Source organism: Pocillopora verrucosa, chromosome 1, assembly GCF_036669915.1.
Source record: "Pocillopora verrucosa isolate sample1 chromosome 1, ASM3666991v2, whole genome shotgun sequence".
NCBI lineage: Eukaryota > Metazoa > Cnidaria > Anthozoa > Scleractinia > Pocilloporidae > Pocillopora > Pocillopora verrucosa.
Window position 1 is genome coordinate 33,064,530 of NC_089312.1, and position 19,316 is coordinate 33,083,845.

The 19,316-nt window shown below is 37.4% G+C and overlaps 1 protein-coding gene across 2 annotated transcripts; it reads left to right on the forward strand.

The window, feature by feature from the left end:
* Positions 1-3,346: 3,346 nt before the first annotated feature.
* On the forward strand, positions 3,347-19,269 carry LOC131772475 (tyrosine-protein kinase Fer). Of its 2 annotated transcripts, none has more exons than XM_059088374.2 (15): positions 3,347-3,426; positions 3,951-4,370; positions 6,964-7,430; positions 8,586-8,723; positions 9,166-9,288; positions 10,146-10,200; positions 10,773-10,840; positions 11,317-11,395; positions 11,848-11,946; positions 12,590-12,790; positions 14,025-14,216; positions 15,326-15,710; positions 16,450-16,677; positions 16,848-17,011; positions 17,485-19,269. In XM_059088374.2, the coding sequence occupies exons 2-15, from the start codon at positions 4,140-4,142 to the stop codon at positions 17,647-17,649; spliced, it is 2,595 nt and encodes an 864-aa protein (XP_058944357.2). In that variant the 5' UTR covers positions 3,347-3,426; positions 3,951-4,139; the 3' UTR covers positions 17,650-19,269. The 2 variants fall into 2 exon arrangements, with proteins under 2 accessions (XP_058944357.2, XP_058944356.2); XM_059088373.2 differs by having other exon boundaries at positions 3,413-3,648.
* The last annotated feature ends 47 nt before the right edge of the window (positions 19,270-19,316 follow it).

Below are 19,316 nucleotides of genomic sequence, written 5' to 3' on the forward strand. Positions count from 1 at the left end.
GGATAGTTTATGACACAAGTCTGCGTGAGTGAAGGAAGTATTCAGTAGGCGTCAGGAGGAGCCCATTACTGGGGTCCTGGTGTCAGTAGATCAAGTTTGAAAAATCGTTATAACAGGCTGGTATTATCACAACGAAATAAATTAAAAGCGGATCGACTGTGGTTCATCCTATTATAATCCCAAGGGGTTTTAAAAACTTCCAGTGCTTCTAACCGGGAGGCTTATAACGCTAGTTAGGAGGGCTGACTAAAAACTTATCAACAGCCGAAATGCTCATAAAATTGACTGGTTCTTTTAGAACAGTCACCCAGCTCTAACGAGAATAACAGCATGAATTTTTCTGGTCGCAAAATCCCTTAAAGTTAAAATAAAGAGGAAATAATGGGGCCATTATTTTCTCTTGTTAAATAGTAGGGAGGAAGTGATCCAATAGAAATCTCTCAGAAGGCTCCACAACCACCGCTGTTCGGAAATGAATCAAAGCGACTCCAGGAGGCTTCGGAAATCGAGCCTACACTCTCAGGATGAGGGGCTGATAAAATAGGGAGGAGAAATTAAGGAGCCAGTCAAATGATAATCAAAGAGAACAAGAAGGAAGTGGGAAAGAGGAAGCTTTTTGGGGCGACGATGATGAGTTTGTATTTTTGTAATTAATGTGTGCGAGGCGGCGTGGCATGTGAAACATGGTGCGAGACGTGCGAGGCATGTTGCGCAGTCCTGGCCATAGACAGTTTTGTCTATACCATTTCCTGTGATATAGTTGATCCAGACAAGCCAAAAGAAACTGATGTGGCCAAGAGAGGATTGGGACGATTATTTTTCTTTCTAGCTTTCTCATGGCAGCTACGTTGTAATGCGAAGGAGACGGCAGAACAGAATTAAAAATTTCAAGAAAGACAGCATCGACTTATCTATTTCTTTAAGGCAAATCGAAGCGTGAGAGGCTTAAAAAGACAAACTTTTAAAACAATTAACTTTAATTCAATGAAGCCAACTGTACTGAACAATCGTATCACAACGCGACAACAGGTCCTTAATATTACCATTAAAAAAAACTTGAGGGATTTCTTTGTAACTAAAAGAACATTGCTATTTTACAAGAGAATATAAACTGTATTTTATCAGGAGCCCATAACTTCAATCATGGGCTCCTGATTTTATCATACTTACTTAATCATCGCGTGGGTGCCAGCGATTTTTATTATGCTCTACAAATTTCTCCGATCACAAATATACTGATAGCTTTCTAAAATGAACCACTAAATTATGGAAAAAAGGCTCTATTATGAACATTTATGCATCAACAATACCGCACAATGCGGCAAAATCCTGTAAGCCCGAAGAAGAACAAGCGGCAACGATACTCGATTCCCTCAACAAAAATTGTAAAGGGTAGATTCCACAAAAACCAGCCAAGAACGCTTCGAGTGATTGTGAGAGAGAAAATTCATCTCAGAAGGAGAGAGAAAGTCAAAATTTGTTCGTTCGATCCAGGCTCTTGCGTTTCCAAAATATATTGGCGGCCGAAATCGAACGTTCCTTTACGTGACGTTTGTTATGCAAGCATTTTCTAGCAGCAAAACAATACTAAACTATATAAAATATTTTTCATATATTTAAATCTGAAAAATTTCCGTAAAAGAAATGTGTTTTGCAATGGCTCGCATGACTCGCATGCCTTCAGAGTGGCGGAATCGGATCCTTGTGTTATGTGCAAAGGTTTCTGGGATAGTCGGTGTTGTTAGAAGGAACTCTAGAGTGAAAGGTTGTTTTACGCCCGAATCAAAACGATTTTGGTGTAAGTTCGACGATTTTCCGCCACGTAAACGCAGGGTTATACTCGACTTCCCATGGCCACTCCTTTGTTTCTCGAAATATCTGGCAGAACCACTTTCATTTATATTGTGACCTTTGTGCTTGATTACGTTAGCCCATTCTCTAATTGGTTTAATACATTTTTTTTTCAAAGTTTATCATCTTTGCGCTGATATAAACTTTGCCAGGTTTTATTATAAGCGACGCACGTAATCTGAGCGATTTTCCGAAAGACGTCCTTGAAGGTCCTCAAGTAACCTTAAATAAAACATTTTTGTACAATTGGCTGTTGCTGACCATTGTGAATGACTGATAAACAGGGTGATCGACACTTTTATTGCAATAACTTTGGCATAATCTTAACATTTCACTTCTTTGCACCGTTCTTAAAATTTGACCAATACCTCTCATACGGGTGATTGTGACGTACCAATTTGATTTACAGGACTAAAATCTCATCAGATACCAATTATTACGTAGAGTATCCAGCAATCTGAGGTACAATTTTGGCAAGCGATTGTACCGTATTCTTTTGCGAAAAATTATAGTCGCCATCTTTGTTTTTACGGTGGCGAGAGGCTCGGGAGGGAAATATCTTGAAACTGAAGGGGTGAGTGACCGTCAAAATGAAGGAGAGGGGAGGGGTTTGCCCCTTCCTAACTCTAACTCTAAATAGAAAATGGCTGGTTGGACAAACAATCGCAAGCTTGTACCATTAATGTGTCCTAATATAGACGCCCACATTGCATTTTCGTTTTTAGGAATAAGAGGGGCTTACCTTTTTTATTTAAGTTAAGGCGAACATGTTCTCCTCTTGTGCATCATGTGAACGCCCCTAATTTTGAATTTAAACTTCACGCGCCAAAATGTAAAAAACTACTTAAACCTATGTACCCATTAAGATCAACGGGGAGGAAGCAGGTCTAAAAGAAAACACTGATTAAAAGAGGAGGGTGCCCAATACCTTGTTAAACTCACATCTTAGGAAAAATTGCTCAAATCAAAGTTCCCTTTATGGACTGGATATCAGTATTTAAAAAGAATCACCACGATTAAAAGCTTAAGCCTGGGCATTTATGTCATCCAAATAACATTACCTGTTACGTGCAATGTCGTAGCCAAGCAAAATTTCATATTCACATTGTTCTAGAAAATGAAAGTCAGGATACAGACTCACGCCTATGTATCCGGGGCGGGTAATTCTTTGGATAACTGTAAAAAGAGCTGACGTATTTCGGGCGGACGAGTTGACCTAAGCCGGTCTGAAAAAATGCCCTACGGCCCCACACTTGCACTTCTCTGTCGGATTTTCCGAGAACATGAATTCTAATCGTTTCGGAAAGTGACGTCATATTACTTTTCCGCAAAAAAAGTGTTTTGAAAATTCTATACCTTGCTATTCGAGGAAACGTTTTAAGTGACCTTCTTGGTGCTGGTAGCTTTGAACAAAAAGGGAAATTTCCCTCTAAAGCACTTAAAACTCACGAGCATTGAACACTCCTCGTTCGTAGCTATATCAAACGATTGACATTTAAAGCCTCTGGGTGTCACGCAATACATATTCTAGCTATTGTTGGCAATTTAAGTTCAGCGAACACGGACGACTTAGATGTAAGTATAAGCAAACGGGAACAGATTGTTGTGAAAAATCTAGCGGAAATCGTAAATAGATTCAGACAAAGAATCGATCTAGCCACTAGAAGGAAAACCACCAGACTATCTTTCACGTTTTAACTCTCCCACAATCTCATATGGGAAGATTTTCAAGTACCATGCCAGCCCATCTATAAAACCAAACAGTGGAAGAAGAACCCGTGGGAAGCAGCCTTTTAAGTTTGTAGTCCCTGTAGCTACACAGGTGTTCTTATTAATTTTAATTTCTCTCTCCTCACAAACAATCAATGAATGGAGCTCCCTCCCCGAAGATGTAATAAGTACAACGTCCGTCGGATAGTTTTGAATCTAATTTAGTGAATACTATGAGTAATTTACTGTTCTAATTTTTATTTAGATTTTAAACTATTGCATGATTTTGAAGCTTTCAGATTTTTTACATTACTATTATCATCATTTTATTATGGTCATTACTATTTATTTGTTTTAAAGAGTTGGTGTGATATCTTACGATTTTACAGACGATTGTAGATGTATGGAAATCGAAGCAAAGGCGCGGCTGCTGAACATCCCGTGACTCTTTGCAGTCTTGGCTAAGGCGGAAGCCTCCTCTTTAAAAACTGCAGTCGAAATTATACAACAGGATGCGCTGATTGTTTTCATCCAAAATACCACAGATCTTTCGGGCGTTTCGGGCCATAATTTAAGGCATGACTGTTGAGGGGCAGCATCTTCGATTTTCGGTAGATTTGCCGTTCAAAGGTGGCCACGAAGCCATTGTGAATCACATCGAGAGCGAACTAAAACATCTGGAGCACGTCAAAGAATACCTAAATAGGAGAGCTAAAGTGGAACTAGAGTACGCTTTAGCTTTGACTAGAATCAACACCACTGCTTCAAAAGTAATCACCGACAGTGATAAAGAGAGTCCGGTCCGAAAGGTGGGTCTCTTTAATTTAGTTTCGTTTGTGTCTTTGGTTTTGTTAGACATTCGACGTATGCTTCTAAATAATATGATCGCATTTGTTCTTACTCACCGTGATATGAATCGGAAGCTCAATTATTATCAAAGAAACGATGTGAAATCTTGCTAGTTTCGATGGTACAAGCTATCGATATACTTGGACAATTCTTTCAGAACACGAGCTCGTTTAAAGTTGTCTTCAGACTTTCTATCCGGCATAAAATCTTACATTTCTCTGTTCAAAGTCTCATATCATGTTTTTGCTTTCAACATAAACATCACCTTTCCTTTGTAAATATGTGTTCACCCAATTTGCTTTTGATCCAGGTCAAATGTTGGTAAGTCATTTGTTGGTAAGTGATTTATTCTATGTAGATACACATGAAGTAGGTTGAACTCTGTTGTTGATTGGAAGCTAAGTGGCTTTTTGACCGTTCCGGAATGTATGGTCGAACTGAAAATACTTCAAAATATTTACACTGAGTATATTTTACATAAAAATAATCATCAATTTATCAGAATGCTATTTCAGGCCGGTCGGTACTTTGAATGCAATATTTATTCCTACAAAAGGGGAGCAATATCTCTTTTAAACTCAGTTAATTATAAACAAAGGGAATTATGGCTAGAAAATGAAGAAAATTCAGAAAATGGAATATTTATGAAAGCAAATGTGAAAGGCTGTTTATTAAATTTAACATTGTTCATGGTTAGATGCTTAATCTTTACAGAGATGGATTAGTTTGTCAATTTGAATTTGTTGAATGTTATGAAAATTCAATGAATAAAAAAATGAATCTTCAACTGTTTCCTTTTTGTGAAAATAGGTTTTTATTTCTAAGAAACTATCATTCTCATGCATATATTCTCTTAATATATGTACATGTATATTTTCATTAATGATGTCACTTAAAACCCAGCTGCCATTCATAGCAGGTTGCTTCTTTATACCACCTGTTGCTACACATTTTGGTTTCAAATGTATAAGATGTCATTTGGATGATGAAACCATTGAGATTAAATGCTTCTCCAGTTCTCTGTTTTAGTTGCGAATGGCTTCACCATAGAACACTTGGAAGGAGCTAAGTTTCATTATGTTCAGTTTGATCACAACATACATATGCCTTTAAAGGAGAGGATATCTTGAAAAATCTATTTTCTCAGTTTAGTAATTGCATTGTGATGGTGACGAATAAAAAGGCATTGAAGATGGAAAGAATGTATCAGAAAGAATGTAGGGAAATTATATTTATAAAGATGGCAATCTGAAATACAATCCACAAGCCTCTCTCGACATTGTTATATTCATCATTATGCAACATTTTCAGACAAAGCAAGGGACACATTTGCTCTTGTTTTACACTGTGCCTTGCACAGTAAGTGTGTGTAGTTTTTGGTTTTAATTGCATCAGCTATAAACTATGAGTAATACATGCAAAATCTTGATAAAAACAAAAATTTAATTTGACATGGAATGCTTATCTGACAATGCCAATATTGTCAACCACTAACTAGTGTGGAAATGGTATAGCTTTCTTACCCATCAAACTTGTTGGGAGCTAAGTTGGTATGTGACAAAACCTTCATAAAATGCAGAATGATCGACAGCCTGAAGGGAGTCAATTATATTATCTTCAAAATGAAAGAACTACATTCAAACCTATATTAAATGGCAATGTTTTAGTGGTCACCCTTTTTTTCAAAGTCCCCCAATTTTTCCTCCTTAATAACAGTCATTTGAAGGGCAATCACTGAAATGAATCCAAGAACAATCTCTCGAGTAAAACGTAATCCATGTTTTTATCCCAAAGTCAATGTTAGTAGTATTTGTGACCAGGTGGGTGGGTTTAAGAACAGACCTTTTCCCTTTCTCCAGCATTTCTTCCTGCTTCCAAGTCAATTTGCTAGTTACCATTTATACTCTTGGTGGATATACATTAAAAGTTTATTGCCTGAGAACACAGCACAATGAAGCAAATAAATTATCCTTGCAGCTTAACTGCAATTTATGTATTTGCAAAAAGGGAGGATTCTACATGTACCTGCAAGGATCATTTTTGTTTGAGTTTCAGAATCTTAGGTCAAATTAAATTAATTTCATATTAAAATGTTTATGATATTCCTTGAAAAGATGAACCCTCTAAAATTAGTTACACTTCTAACATGACGTTTTATAGCTCAGTTGTTAGTGGTGCTCAGCTTGTATCTGGAAGGGTCCAAATCATGATGAAGCCTGATTTTTTTCAGGCTTCCTTTCTGTAATTGCTTTAATTGTAGTCCGTGATGGATCAATTCTCTTTTTTTTTCATCCACAGGTCAAGTGAAATTTATTTCATCTATACTTTACACTAACACAATGACTTTTTGTGGTCTTTAATCTGAACCTCTTCCAAGTAGATACTCTGAGTCCAACACACTACCATGTTAGTTCACTGCTTCCCCCTTACTGGAATATTTTGTACATTGTGCATGTATGTAAGATGTGTTTTGTTCTTGCTTATCAGCAATATAATGTCATTCAAAGTATAAAATATTTTGCTCAATTTAACTCAACATTTGTTTCCTATCAGGCCTGGTGCACATTTATCTCAGAGAGTGAAAAAAAGGCAAATTTGATAACAGAATTTAACAACGTCTTGAGTTCTACGACTTTAAAAAGATTGGAACAACTCATTGAGGACAAGAAAAATTTGCTGAAAAAGTACAGAAATGAAAGATTTAGAATTGAGAGTGCTTTCAAACAAGAATCAGATGAAATTGATAGACTGAGGAAAACATACCAAGAAAATGCAAAAGAATCTGAATCCTGCAAGAGGAAATATGAGGAAGTTCTTGCAAAAGACAAGTTCAGCAGCAAAGATTGGGAAAGATCTAAGGATAGATATGTGAAAACAACTCTTAAACTACATCAGAACCATAATGACTATGTACTGGCTTTGAAATCGGGAAACTGTCACCAAGGGTTCTTCAATGACATTCTTATACCAACAATGTTAAATTCCCTTCAATATTTGCAAGAGGAATACATCGCTGAATGGTAAGCAAGATAAGTCTATATTTATTTATTTCCTTTTGGTCACTAACTGTGTGCAAATTTATTTAATGTAAGAGTCTGCCTGATTCAACAGTTGTACTCTAGGGTAACCCAGCCATTTTATTTGTTCAGTCCTTTTAGTTGATCTGAAATAAAAGGGTCAGATTTCATGTTAATTGAAGACTGATCACGACTGAGTTGCCTCAGAATCTGACAGGTTCTGAAGTAACTTTTTTTGAGAGGGTGCCTCTGTTTCTTCATGTTAATCATATTTCTAATTGGAAACCATCACCAACACAGTGTACACAAGAACAAAAAAATATGTTCATGATTGTAAGATAAAAAAAGATATTAGATCATGGATGTGATCCCCACAGTACTGTGGCAGCCAACTGCAGCAAGGGATATTGTTTTAAGTATTTTTTATTTTATTTTTATTTTCTCATTGAGATCACAGGGAGTTTAAATAGCATTTCCCATGGAGGAGGTTTCTGTTTTCCCTCTAGCAAAGTCTTTTACATGTTAGAGTTTAAGTCTTTAGCTGCCAGAGCCTATCCTATTTGTAACTTGGATAATCTTTTCTATTCCTGGAGGACGTTAGTTCATCCAGAACCCTCTCTATTAACCCTGGTTCGTCAAGTGGAGTCAAAGTGAAATACATGTAAATATCGTTGAAAAATACTTCTCAAGTTGCAGTTTATTTTGTTTATAAAACTTTGCTTCCTTCTCTTGTTTGTGTGATTATGTACCTTGAGAGGCTACACGAATCTCTTAAAAAAAGCAATATTTCATGGATTGGTTGTCTAACTTTGACTTCAGACTAGAAAAACTGTTAAACTTTATATCTTGTGACATGAATGTGGTACACAGGTTTCCAAAATTTTCAAGATAATGGCAACTAAATTGGTGGCAGTTTGGAGTGCTCTGTTCATAGCAAGGGCACACGTATAAGATGTGTTAGACACTTTACTTAACCCCAATAACAAGAGAGCTTAGAAAACCTTTTCTCCTGTTTTCTAGTGCAAGCTAATGTGCAGTGCACGGTACTTTTTTATCACTGTTACATCTGTTCAGGAAATCCCAAAATTGCCATATTCCAACTCAATTCTGGATTTCCCATATTCAACAATTATTTGATTTAACTGTTGTCAATTGCAGGAAAGATCTTCTCCAAGACATGGTTAATCTCACAAACTGCTGTCGTGAAGAGTTTTTGTCATCAAGCAGAGTAATACAAACAAGTGTTAATGAAGTGAGGAAGCAGCAGGAATACTCTACGTTTATAACCAAGTTCAGGTATCAAATTTGTGACTCTCAAAGATTTGTCTAATGCAAGTTCTTGGTTTACAAGCACAATATTATTATATGTGTACTTGCTGGGTTACATCACAGATAAAACAAATACAATTATAAAGTTTTAGTGATGCCACATTGTTTGTTTTATCCTTGACAATAAAGCTCAACCCAAGGAGTGAACTGGGTACAATTATAAGTTACCAAGCAACTGGTCATGTTATAATTCACATTACTATGGGATGCTTAATTATGCTTGATTAATTTTGACTTCTTCTTCAGTAAGATATAGGTATAGTAAGACTAAAAGAAGAGTCAAAATTTTTAAAGACAATTGCCATTTGCTATTTCCCATAAACAATGTGCTTTTAAAATCCTAAGTAAGGCTGTACAATAGAAGGGTGACTTTTTTTATAAAAGATTTTTTGGTCCCATTTTTCCTCAGACAAGACCCTTCACCAGTGATACCATTCCTATTTGATCCAAATGTTTTAGAACTAACATCAACAGGGGTTACTGCAGATGAACTGGTTGTCAATGATTTGACTTACGAGAAGCTACAACACAAGTGAGTTAAGAATTGAACATTTCTATCAAGCATATTTGAGATTACAAAACCAAAAAAGCTTCTGAAATTAGTTGTGACTGAATTCACAGCTTCCATAAACTATCAACTCAACTTAATGACTGACACAGCATATCTCTCTAATGATTTTCCCTAGGTAGAGAATGGAAAGCTCATCTCATGCTGTATTGCAGCAAATAGAGCAATATGTACATGTACTGTCTCCTGGCTAGTTAGCATTATACAAAGCAGTTTTTTGATTTGTGTGTTGTCTATCATGTACCTGTAAGTTATTAATGGACAAATATCCTTGTTTGTCTAACAAATCTATTTATGGCCACCTCGACAATTTCCTGTTTTTTCAGCACTCATTCAAATACTGTATTTGTCTGGTATCTGACCATATGCACTGTACTTGTTAGAGGACTAAAGGTGTACTTAAATGACAGATACTTGTAAGACATGTAAGACATGGTAGAATCTGGCTATTTCTTAAGAAAACTTACAAAATGCACTGACAGTGCAGTTGTATTTATGAAAAAGATATTTTTAAGTGTATGATAGGATGCATGGGTGCTGGGCTTTACAATATTGCATATTTCCTCAAAAAAGAACTTAATATTTAAAAGCAATACCATAAAGTTTCTGAAAAACCATGTTTTTACCTTTCATTACCTATACTCTTTGAGTCTTTTTGAAAGTTGAAGGTCATTCCTTTTACAAAACAATTTTTGTCACAAATGTTTTACAGCTGTGTCTAGAGTTGTTTTGATATGCTCATCAATTTGACAATGTGTAGACAGGAAGCCATTTTAAGAATTGCATGAGTGAATATTCATAACCTAATTTTTCATCATTAGGAGAGCATTGCTTAGCAAAGATCTTGAAAATGTGGATCAGCAACTGGAATCTAAGGTAACTTAAAAACATGGTCCTCAGTGCACTGCATACAATAAATTGCAAAATGTAAGTTAAATTCCATAGTAATTTGAACAAAGGAAAGGACTTTCCAAAAATGTTCTAGTTATCACTGGATTATTTCTTAACCCTTTTACCTTCCATGGCTGAACAAGACAGAATTTCTCCTCACAACATCAATGCAATATCAACCAGATAAGTGATGAGAAAAAAGAAAAGTATCAGTTTGGGGATAATTAGTTGATCCAATACTAAATTCTCTGAACCAACTTTTTAAAAATCGTACTGTTGACAGTTTGATCTGGGAGTTATAAGGCTAACTGAAAATCAATCTTTCACTCCCAGCTGACCAAAAATGTATTTTCTTCTTAAAGCACTGTAATTACATTTTAAAGCAAAAAGCGACAAGTAGAACGAAACATAACAACTAAGGAATGGTGTTTGGTTAAACAATAAATTTTCTGAGCAAAATTTTGTGATGAAGGATGGAAAGTGCAGAGTGTTGATATTTACATGTATACATTTGGAGTGTAAGGGATGATGGAATAATTTTTACTGTATAATTTCAGAAATCAGAATTGGAAAGGGAATCCAATGAACTCCAGACTGATAAGAGTGGAGGCGGAGATAACCTAAGGTACAGTGCTGAAATGTTTGTAATTATTTTCTAACCTTCTACTTCAAATGGTGTTTGATATGCTTGCATTTTTTTTTTGTCTACAGCTGTGATCAATGCTTAGGTACTTCCCTGAGCTTTCAGAGAGAATTTTAAAAATACAAACGTGGTAATTAAATGACAAGTTGTTTGTTGGACTCTATAAAAATATAAACTTGGTAATCAAATGACAAGTTGTTGGTTGGACTCTATAAAAATATCACGATCTGTAAGTGTTTAATGGATCATCTGCCTAATTTCCCAAATAATTCATCCTCTAGCTACTGACAAATCATAATATGTGACTATGCTGGTGGAATTTACCCTGTGATTTATGATTTAAAGCAATCTTGGCTTTGGGACATGAAATTTAAGATCCTTACTTGTTGTGTTGTAAATTACTGGACTTAAAAATCGCCAACCATGCCATAGGAAAATATGTATTGATTCCATTCCAGCATCATGCAGAAAGAACAGACAGTGTCTGTTTTAAACTGGAACGTAGAAGACATCAAATGCAGTCAGGCTAAACTTCAGGTATATAGTTTTTTCTTAATCATTTACTTCAGATTGTAGGTAAGAGGAGGAAAGATGAGTTATTTTCTAATCTTTTTTTTTTTTTAATTGTGGGAACGTCTAAATTTATTTTTATTCTTTTACAAGTATGGTTTGTGCAGATTTTTTTAAATGGCTTAGTCTCTTAAGATTATTCTGTAGAACTTCCCTTTTTGCTCACCTCTATTTAGGGGCAACGTCATTCCAATGACTATTAACTTTGGTCTTGACTGTAATTGCATGACTGTGTCTGTTGCCTTTTTGGCGAGACACCTCCTTTCAGGGAAATAGTGATTTCATCGTAACTGCCACTCTAAAAGATCAAATCTTGCCAAGGAGGAAGGTTGATAATTTTTGTTTGGGCAAAATAATGATTAATGATGGATGAAAAAGGAATGCTTGTTTTTTTAAACTTTTTCATTTTATGATTTCAGAAAACGTGTACCCAGATTGCAGCTGCACTTGACAAACTTGGTAAATCACAGCCTCCAAAGTTCGCAGATCTATCTCCCCCCGGGTCATCACCAACTGGGGTTAGTTGTTCGCCTTAAAAAAACTTGAAATGATCTTGATCAATACAGCTTGGATGCATTAATGCATGGCTTTTTTCCAAGTAGACCTTTCCCTTTTTTTTGTGGTCCTGTTATTAGGCACCATGTCACTGTACTGAAGGGAAAGATTCCAATTAAGAATCGGTCATATTTCTGCATAAGGCATGTGTGCATCCTTTATTTCTTTCAAGGCCAAGCATCAAATCACACGATTTCACGAGATCTTTAACAGCTTGCGTTATATTGGTGTAATAATAAACTTCAATGGAAGAAACACGTCAAAAAACCGAAAAGCTCGTTACGAGGGAAGTGCATCTTTGTGTCGTCAAACCTGGCCTTAGAGGCCATAAGTTTTCGATAGAATGATAATGAACGATGAAGTAGAAGACAATTCTCTGGGAGAAATAACGATTACTACAGAGATCATGGTTTTTTTTTTAAACAGCTATTGGTTGCCGTGTTGTGAAATATACCTTATTATTTCACTTCTAAACATAGGGTCCACGACCAAAGGTTTTGAAAACCCTCCCAACCCTCTCTTCATACTGGTGAATACATGTACTTTGTTATCAGAATTTGCGTTTGAAGTTCGTGATCTTTTTTTCTTCGGTGTGATTCTCTCCAGGAATTTGGTCAGTCAACGCCTGAGATAAGAAAAAGTGGCAGGAAAATACCGACTCTATTCAAGAAAAGAAAACTGGAAAGGGAAGCGTCATCTGCCAAAACAAGTAACAAGCCAGTACGATACGGAACGGCCCCACCAGGGGTGAATGGCGGGTCATATGAGGACGACTCGGATAACAGCGCTCAAGGAGAGTACATCGAGGTAAAGCCAGATAGAGATTGCTGAAAGTAGAAGGCACATCGATAGAGTGTCTTATTAGTAAAGGTGGACAGTTCAAGGAGCTAATGAGATTTCAATGTGATTACACAGGGCGTGAAATTAACTTTTTTTTCTGATAGCCACTTGGCTCCTAAATTCTTCAAAGTGGTAGCCAATTCAAAAAAAGTTGGTCGCCATTTTCAAAGCCAAACAAAATCTTTCTTTACGCTGTCAGCGTTCTAGATAGACCCTCCAAAATTAAGTTAGGGAAAAGATCTTTAACGTGCTACAAAGTGGACACTAGGATGGATGATATACAACGTTCAGGCTCATCTAAATCCAAGATGGCGTCTAGTTATCGATCGAGATGCATGTGCTACGTTTTGGAAACAAACTTAACGAGGAAGTTTGCCGCGGATTTATCTTTGCAAATCTTTTTAATTCACTATATCTCTTGGTAAGGTTATGATGAAACGTTCTAGTCGCCAATTTGGCGATTAACTTTCAGGATTTGGTCGCCAAAGTGAAAAATTTAGTCGCATTGGCGCCTGTATTAGGCGCAATTTCACGCCCTGTTACATGTAAACGCCCCCAAGCGCGGGAAAACGCGGATAATTAAGTCGTGATTGGTTTTTAGTTTTGAATTCGATTGGTAAGGTTGATGGCGAGAGCTTTCGTTCTCTGAGCCAATCACAGGAAGGGCGTAAGCATTTAGCTAATGCATTTCTAGAACAAGCACTTCACTCGGTTGAGAATTACCCTAAGGTGTGTTGTGTTCGCTCTTGTGCATTTAGAAGCCGAAGGAATGGCGCCGTTGTCAGTACCTCTTGTTGTAGGAGCGTAGAATTGTTTTGTTTGGTTTGGTTGTTCATGTGTCTATTTTCTTTTTTGTTTTGCAAATCGATGTAAATTCTTCGTTTGTGCATTCTACCAAAAAAATAACTGCCCGTTACTTTTTTTGCGTGGCTCTCAATTCTTGAAGTGCCCTCTCTTGGGTGGCGACGAGGAAGCCTGATGAAACACTGGCTGGTATTATATAACGATCTGAAATCCAAGTGAGGGGAGGGGCGAGAGGTGGGGGAAATATTTCAAGTAATCAATTATAGTTTCATGCTACGGAAACCGGGATATCCTCTGCCTCCATAGGTTACTGGGCTGAACTTTCATTTTTATACTCCTCATTTTCCTTCTTGGAGCTTTGAAGTTCCACGTCACTTTGTTACTTAATTGTCTTTAGCCAGATGATGATATGCCTCTGGAAGAAGAAATGTGGTTTCATGGAACGATTGACCGCAAAGATGTTCCCAACCTACTGAAAAATGAAGGAGATTATCTCGTCAGAGAGAGTTCTACAAAGCCCGGTCAGTTTGTGCTGTCCACGCGGAGTGAAGGTCAAATCAGACATTTTATCATCCAGTTATCAGACGATGTAAGTGGCTCCTACCTAATTTAATCTGTCTCCTTTCTTCTCTGAGATGGTGTGTTTCAAGCGCTCTTTCTCTTGTTCTTGTTCGATTCACGTAAATATTTGTTGCCTGAGTCTACGTTCGGCTACGAGATGTGCAATCAGCACAGTGGACTTAGGGTTCAGTGATGATTGTGGTTCAGTGGTATGGTCGAGGAATCCTCAAGCATTAGCTACAATTGGATGTAGGCCTCAGTTCTGACAATTCGCTCCTCACATCAACGTTCTGTTTTTTCGTTCAAATATACTGAGTATGCAAATTGGCAAGAAGTTGAAGCACTTAAGATTTGTAGTTCATGATGGGAACTAGGTAAAAGGTGCACCTGCTTAAACTGATTATCACCCAAAACTGCATTCTAAAAATTATTGTGATAATTTTTTATGTGGTCTGCTTCAATGCGCGAAGAATGCTTAGTGCTTAGTGTGAAGCACAGGAATTTTTCCTCTGTTTGGACAATTTTGCTTATGTGCACACGAAACTTACTCACATTTGCGCACGGAGCAGAGAAGTTAAATTTGACTCACAGTTGCAAACAGAGCAGGGAAATTAAATTTGACTGTAGTTCCAACGCGACTTGATCCTGTTGCGTCTCGCGAAATCCGCAACTAAGGTCGGCAAGCGAACTCTTCCAAACAGCACGGTGGAAAAGCGAACCTTTCCGTACGAGGCACGAAGCGCCAAAAGTGAACAACTAGTACTGAAAACCTACAGAGATTACCCTAAGGGGTTTTTTATATTGGGGGAAGGATTTCAAGAGACGCACATCATGATCACATTTAACACTGTGTGTAAATGCACATATTTGAATCCTTGCTCTCTGAAGCCTTTTCGCGCTCTAACCCTTGAACCCTTAAGAGTGACTAACATCTGATATCTCCTTACAGCATCATCCCTAAATCAAAAATTAGGGTCATGAGAATAAAGGAGATGATCACCAACTAAAGAAGGTCTTGATTGTCGAACAAATTCTCCTTGTCAGAACCCCAGGAAAGGAGAATATGCACACTGATGTTAGGGAGTAAAGGGTGAAAGAAGCTACAAGCGTAACATGTTGTTGACTTTTTTCCCCTAGAATTTGGTGCGATTTGAAGATCAAGGCTTTCCTAGTATAAGACAACTACTAGATTACCATGTGCAAAACAGAGTCCATGTCACAAAGAAATCCAGAGCAGTGTTAGTACATGCCGTGGGCAAACCTGTCAAAGACAAATGGGAAATGAATCGAGATGACATAGTTCTACAGGAAAAGAAACTCGGCTCGGGTCACTTTGGTGATGTGATGAAGGGTTATTTTAAACCAGCAAATGTACCCGTGGCCGTGAAATCGTGTAGAGAATGTGTTTCGGCGACAGTGAAGCAGAAGTTTCTGGCAGAAGCAGAGATTTTGAAACAGTACGATCATCCAAACATTGTGAGGTTGATCGGGGTGTGTGCCGACAAGGAACCAGTCTTAATCGGTGAGTGTTGTCAGTATTTTCACATAAATGTTGTAGGAGCTGTCGTCGAGCTTGAAAATTTTTTTCGGGTCATGCGGGTTGTCCAAAATCCCGAATTCACTACCTCGAGTCAAATGAAAAAAACTGCGCGTGCGGATCAAGTGTCAACTCGTTCTCGTATTGAACTTCCCTGCAGCTCTGCTCTATATAAACTCAAGATTGAAAAATTTGAAAAAATTACTTTTCCTTCCTTGTCAGTGTTACGTGGCTTGGATCACAGGCGGCCCAAGCTGTAGCTGTGAGATGATCATCTTGCGAAATAAGACTCATGGCGAAATTATAAGAGTTTGTGTGGGATTATTTACGACCGCTCTTAGGAATAAAAGAAACTCTAGCCCTAGCCCCCGTTAGCCCTTCGTTAATCGCTCTGACGAAGGGCTAACGCTCGAAACGTCAGCTTTTAAACTCTTTACGGTGGCCAATTTACATTTTTAACTCAGTTGATAATACTAAATTACCCTGTTTTACTCTCCCACCGACCCAGCACCACAGTTTCCTCAGAAACTTACCCCCTCTATTAATTTTGTGTATAAATTGCGAAATGCTCAAAGGAGAATTTTGCCTTTACCAACTGAAAGTTGATCTGAAATTATAAAGGTTTCACTTGTCCTTTGCGCAGCGCGACAGTTAATTTAAGATGATAGATATGACAATTTATTTACAAAATAGTAATCCGAACCTTAATATACTTTCTTCTTAGTTATGGAGTTCATGGCCGGTGGCGACTTCCTTTCTTATTTACGTAAAAGCGGCTCAAAGCTGAACACAAAGAAGCTGCTAAAATTTAGTGTTGATGCTGCAGCTGGAATGGAGTACTTGGAGAGTAAAAATTGTATTCACAGAGATTTGGCTGCGAGAAACTGCTTGATCGGCACAAAGGACTTACTCAAAATATCCGATTTTGGAATGTCACGTGAAGTTGAAGAAGGTAAGATTTTGGAGTGCGTGTGTCTCATTCCCCATATCCGTCAGTCAGACTCGTCTCTACTAATATCTTGTTAACCAGCTGATGAAATTTCAATCCAAATTCTGGATAAGATTTATTTAAGACGACGTTTTACAAGTGAAAAATTAATGTTCCTCGCGTTTGCTCAATAGTGTATGAAGCCTCGAATATGAAAGAGATTCCCGTGAAGTGGACAGCCCCGGAGGCTTTGAACTACTTCCAGTACACAACATTGAGTGATATCTGGAGCTTTGGTATCTTACTGTGGGAGACGTTCTCATACGGAAATGTGCCTTATCCTGGAATGAATAACAGGGTGAGAAAACTAACACTTTCCAACTTATTTTGTTATAAACGCACACTATTTATTTCTCGTAGCTTACAGTTTTCCTCAAGCTTGCTCTCGGCAAACTTTTTGCCTCTCGGAACAGGTAATATCTGCGGATAAATACCCATGCATCCTTTCGCGCCAAATGGAGGCTATATTTTACGTGTTTTCCAACAGGATTAACTTTGTCCAAGATTGTATCCCTAGTGATTCTCCATCCCCTCTAAGCTTGGCATCTGGCTTTCATTAGCACTGCTGAACGAGATGAACTCGCGGCCTTTACGCGAAGTCAGAGCGTTTTGATCAGGCCCACTTTGCCCGTTAGCGTTAGGTGCACGAAGGGTCATATACTTGTCACACAGATCGCGGTTATTCCGCGGGCCTCGCGCGAAAGCTAGTATATTCTCTCGTGGGCTAGTCACTTCGCACAGTACAATTAACCGTGTTTTCTCCTTGCACAGGAAGCCCGTGACAAGATCGAGAATGGTTATCGAATGCCTGCCCCACAAGACACGCCATCGGCAGTGTATCAAATTATGAAGGATTGTTGGAATTTAAGTGCCGACGGTAGGCCACGTTTTACCGAAATTCTAAGACGTCTGAAGCAGATTCAGGATTATATCTGATTGTAATTCTAGTTTTGTATCCCTAACGTTGTGTCATGTTTTAGTCTGTTCAAGCTAACGTACGTTTAAGTTTATAGCCACCGTAATGTAAATAAAAAAATACCAGCTTTCCTTTAATTTTTGCCTTAATTAATTGATATGAACACGCTCAATTATTTTATTTTAGAGCGAATGCGTTAAGCGTTACTTTCAGCTGCGAAATTTTGGAGGCCAGAATCTCCCTCACTTTGAACATTTTCTGCAGTAAAATTTCGTCGAAAGTAATTGATTGGAAGTGTTAGGTAGACAGGTCATCTTAAAGAGAATTGTCGTATCGCCAAACTCTGTTTGCAGGTGTGAGTTTTATTTCCAAAAAACGATACTTATCCAAACATAAACTAATATATTTACTCCAAAGAAAACCAGGCTTATGATAACGTTGGAGAAGATAGAAATAGGCAAACTAACTTTTAATCAACCGACAAACAACAATTTTAGGTTTTACCAGGGTGGTCAAGAATTGGATTTGATCTTTGGACCTTAATATCAGAACCACTTTGAAAATAGGAAAGTGATTTTCATTTGAGTGTAGACAGGAATTCAGGATTGCTTTGGGATTGAATTACTCCCGAATTACAAATTTAGGCTATTAGAAGAGAGGAAATCACAAACTGAAAGAGCTCTTGACTGTCACGCAAATTCTCTTCGTCAGCGCCTCAGGAAATATAAAGAACAGTATAGAGAATATACATACTGATATTAGAGTGTGAAGGGTTAGATCAATCATAAGTTTGCTTGTTTCTTCTTTGAGTTATTACTGGGCCTGTGATTCTTCTCTTCTGACCGTTGGTTATTTTTTGGTGTTGGTGTTTTGGGACTGTTGAAACACCGTGCTCCAAAGATGGGCGATACTTCTCAGAAATTTTGAAAATTGATTGGTTCAAAGAGTGAACGGGTTAGATGGGACCCTAATTTTAAGATTGTGTTTTATGTAAGTTCCAATGCAATTAGTTATTGATCAAGTCTTGCCATTAAATGGCAAGACATAAGAATTACAATGTATATCTAGAAATAATAGATAAATATTTACTATGAAAAATATGAACTTTATAAGTTGAAGAACGATTTTGAATTTTGGCGTCGGTTAAAGAGCGTTAATGAAATGATAATCAAATGTCAGAGTTGTATAGATATTGAATTAGTGAAAAAAACAAAACAAAACAAAACAAAACAAAAAAAAACAGTACCTAGCTTAAGTTGCCAGTGTCGATATACATGTAACAATTGTAAATCGGCCTGGAGAGGATTATATTTTCGTATTTTAAGTTAGTTTGAATAAGCAAAACACTAAATTAATTACCCCTCAGAACGCAGGGAAAATAAAAATTCGAGCTGTTTCATCTTTCACTTTTTGTGTTTGCCAATTTAGATACCGAGATACATCTCCAGACCTCTTAAAAGTCAAATAACCGAAGTTGTTTGTGAACGGGAAGAAAGTGAAATTGATCTCTTTAAGTCTTCGATCCCAATGAACAGTTTACGACTGTTCCCTGTTCCTTCAGCTTCTTTGAGTTTAACTTGCTTTATGTAGATAAGTGCATTTAAGTATGATGTAAATAAACGACTAACTTTACAACTCTACAGGTTTACTCGTGATAAGTTTATTTGGTTACACTATATCAACCTCG

What these genes read in the sequence shown, in the direction of transcription:
- LOC131772475 (XM_059088374.2), top strand. Translation starts at nt 4,140, where the DNA reads ATGACTGTTGAGGGGCAGCATCTTCGATTTTCGGTAGATTTGCCGTTC. An exon ending in ACGTTTATAACCAAGTTCAG is followed by an intron (nt 8,724 to 9,165) that starts GTATCAAATTTG and finishes ATTTTTCCTCAG; the next exon opens with ACAAGACCCTTCACCAGTGA. An exon ending in TACGAGAAGCTACAACACAA is followed by an intron (nt 9,289 to 10,145) that starts GTGAGTTAAGAA and finishes TTTCATCATTAG; the next exon opens with GAGAGCATTGCTTAGCAAAG.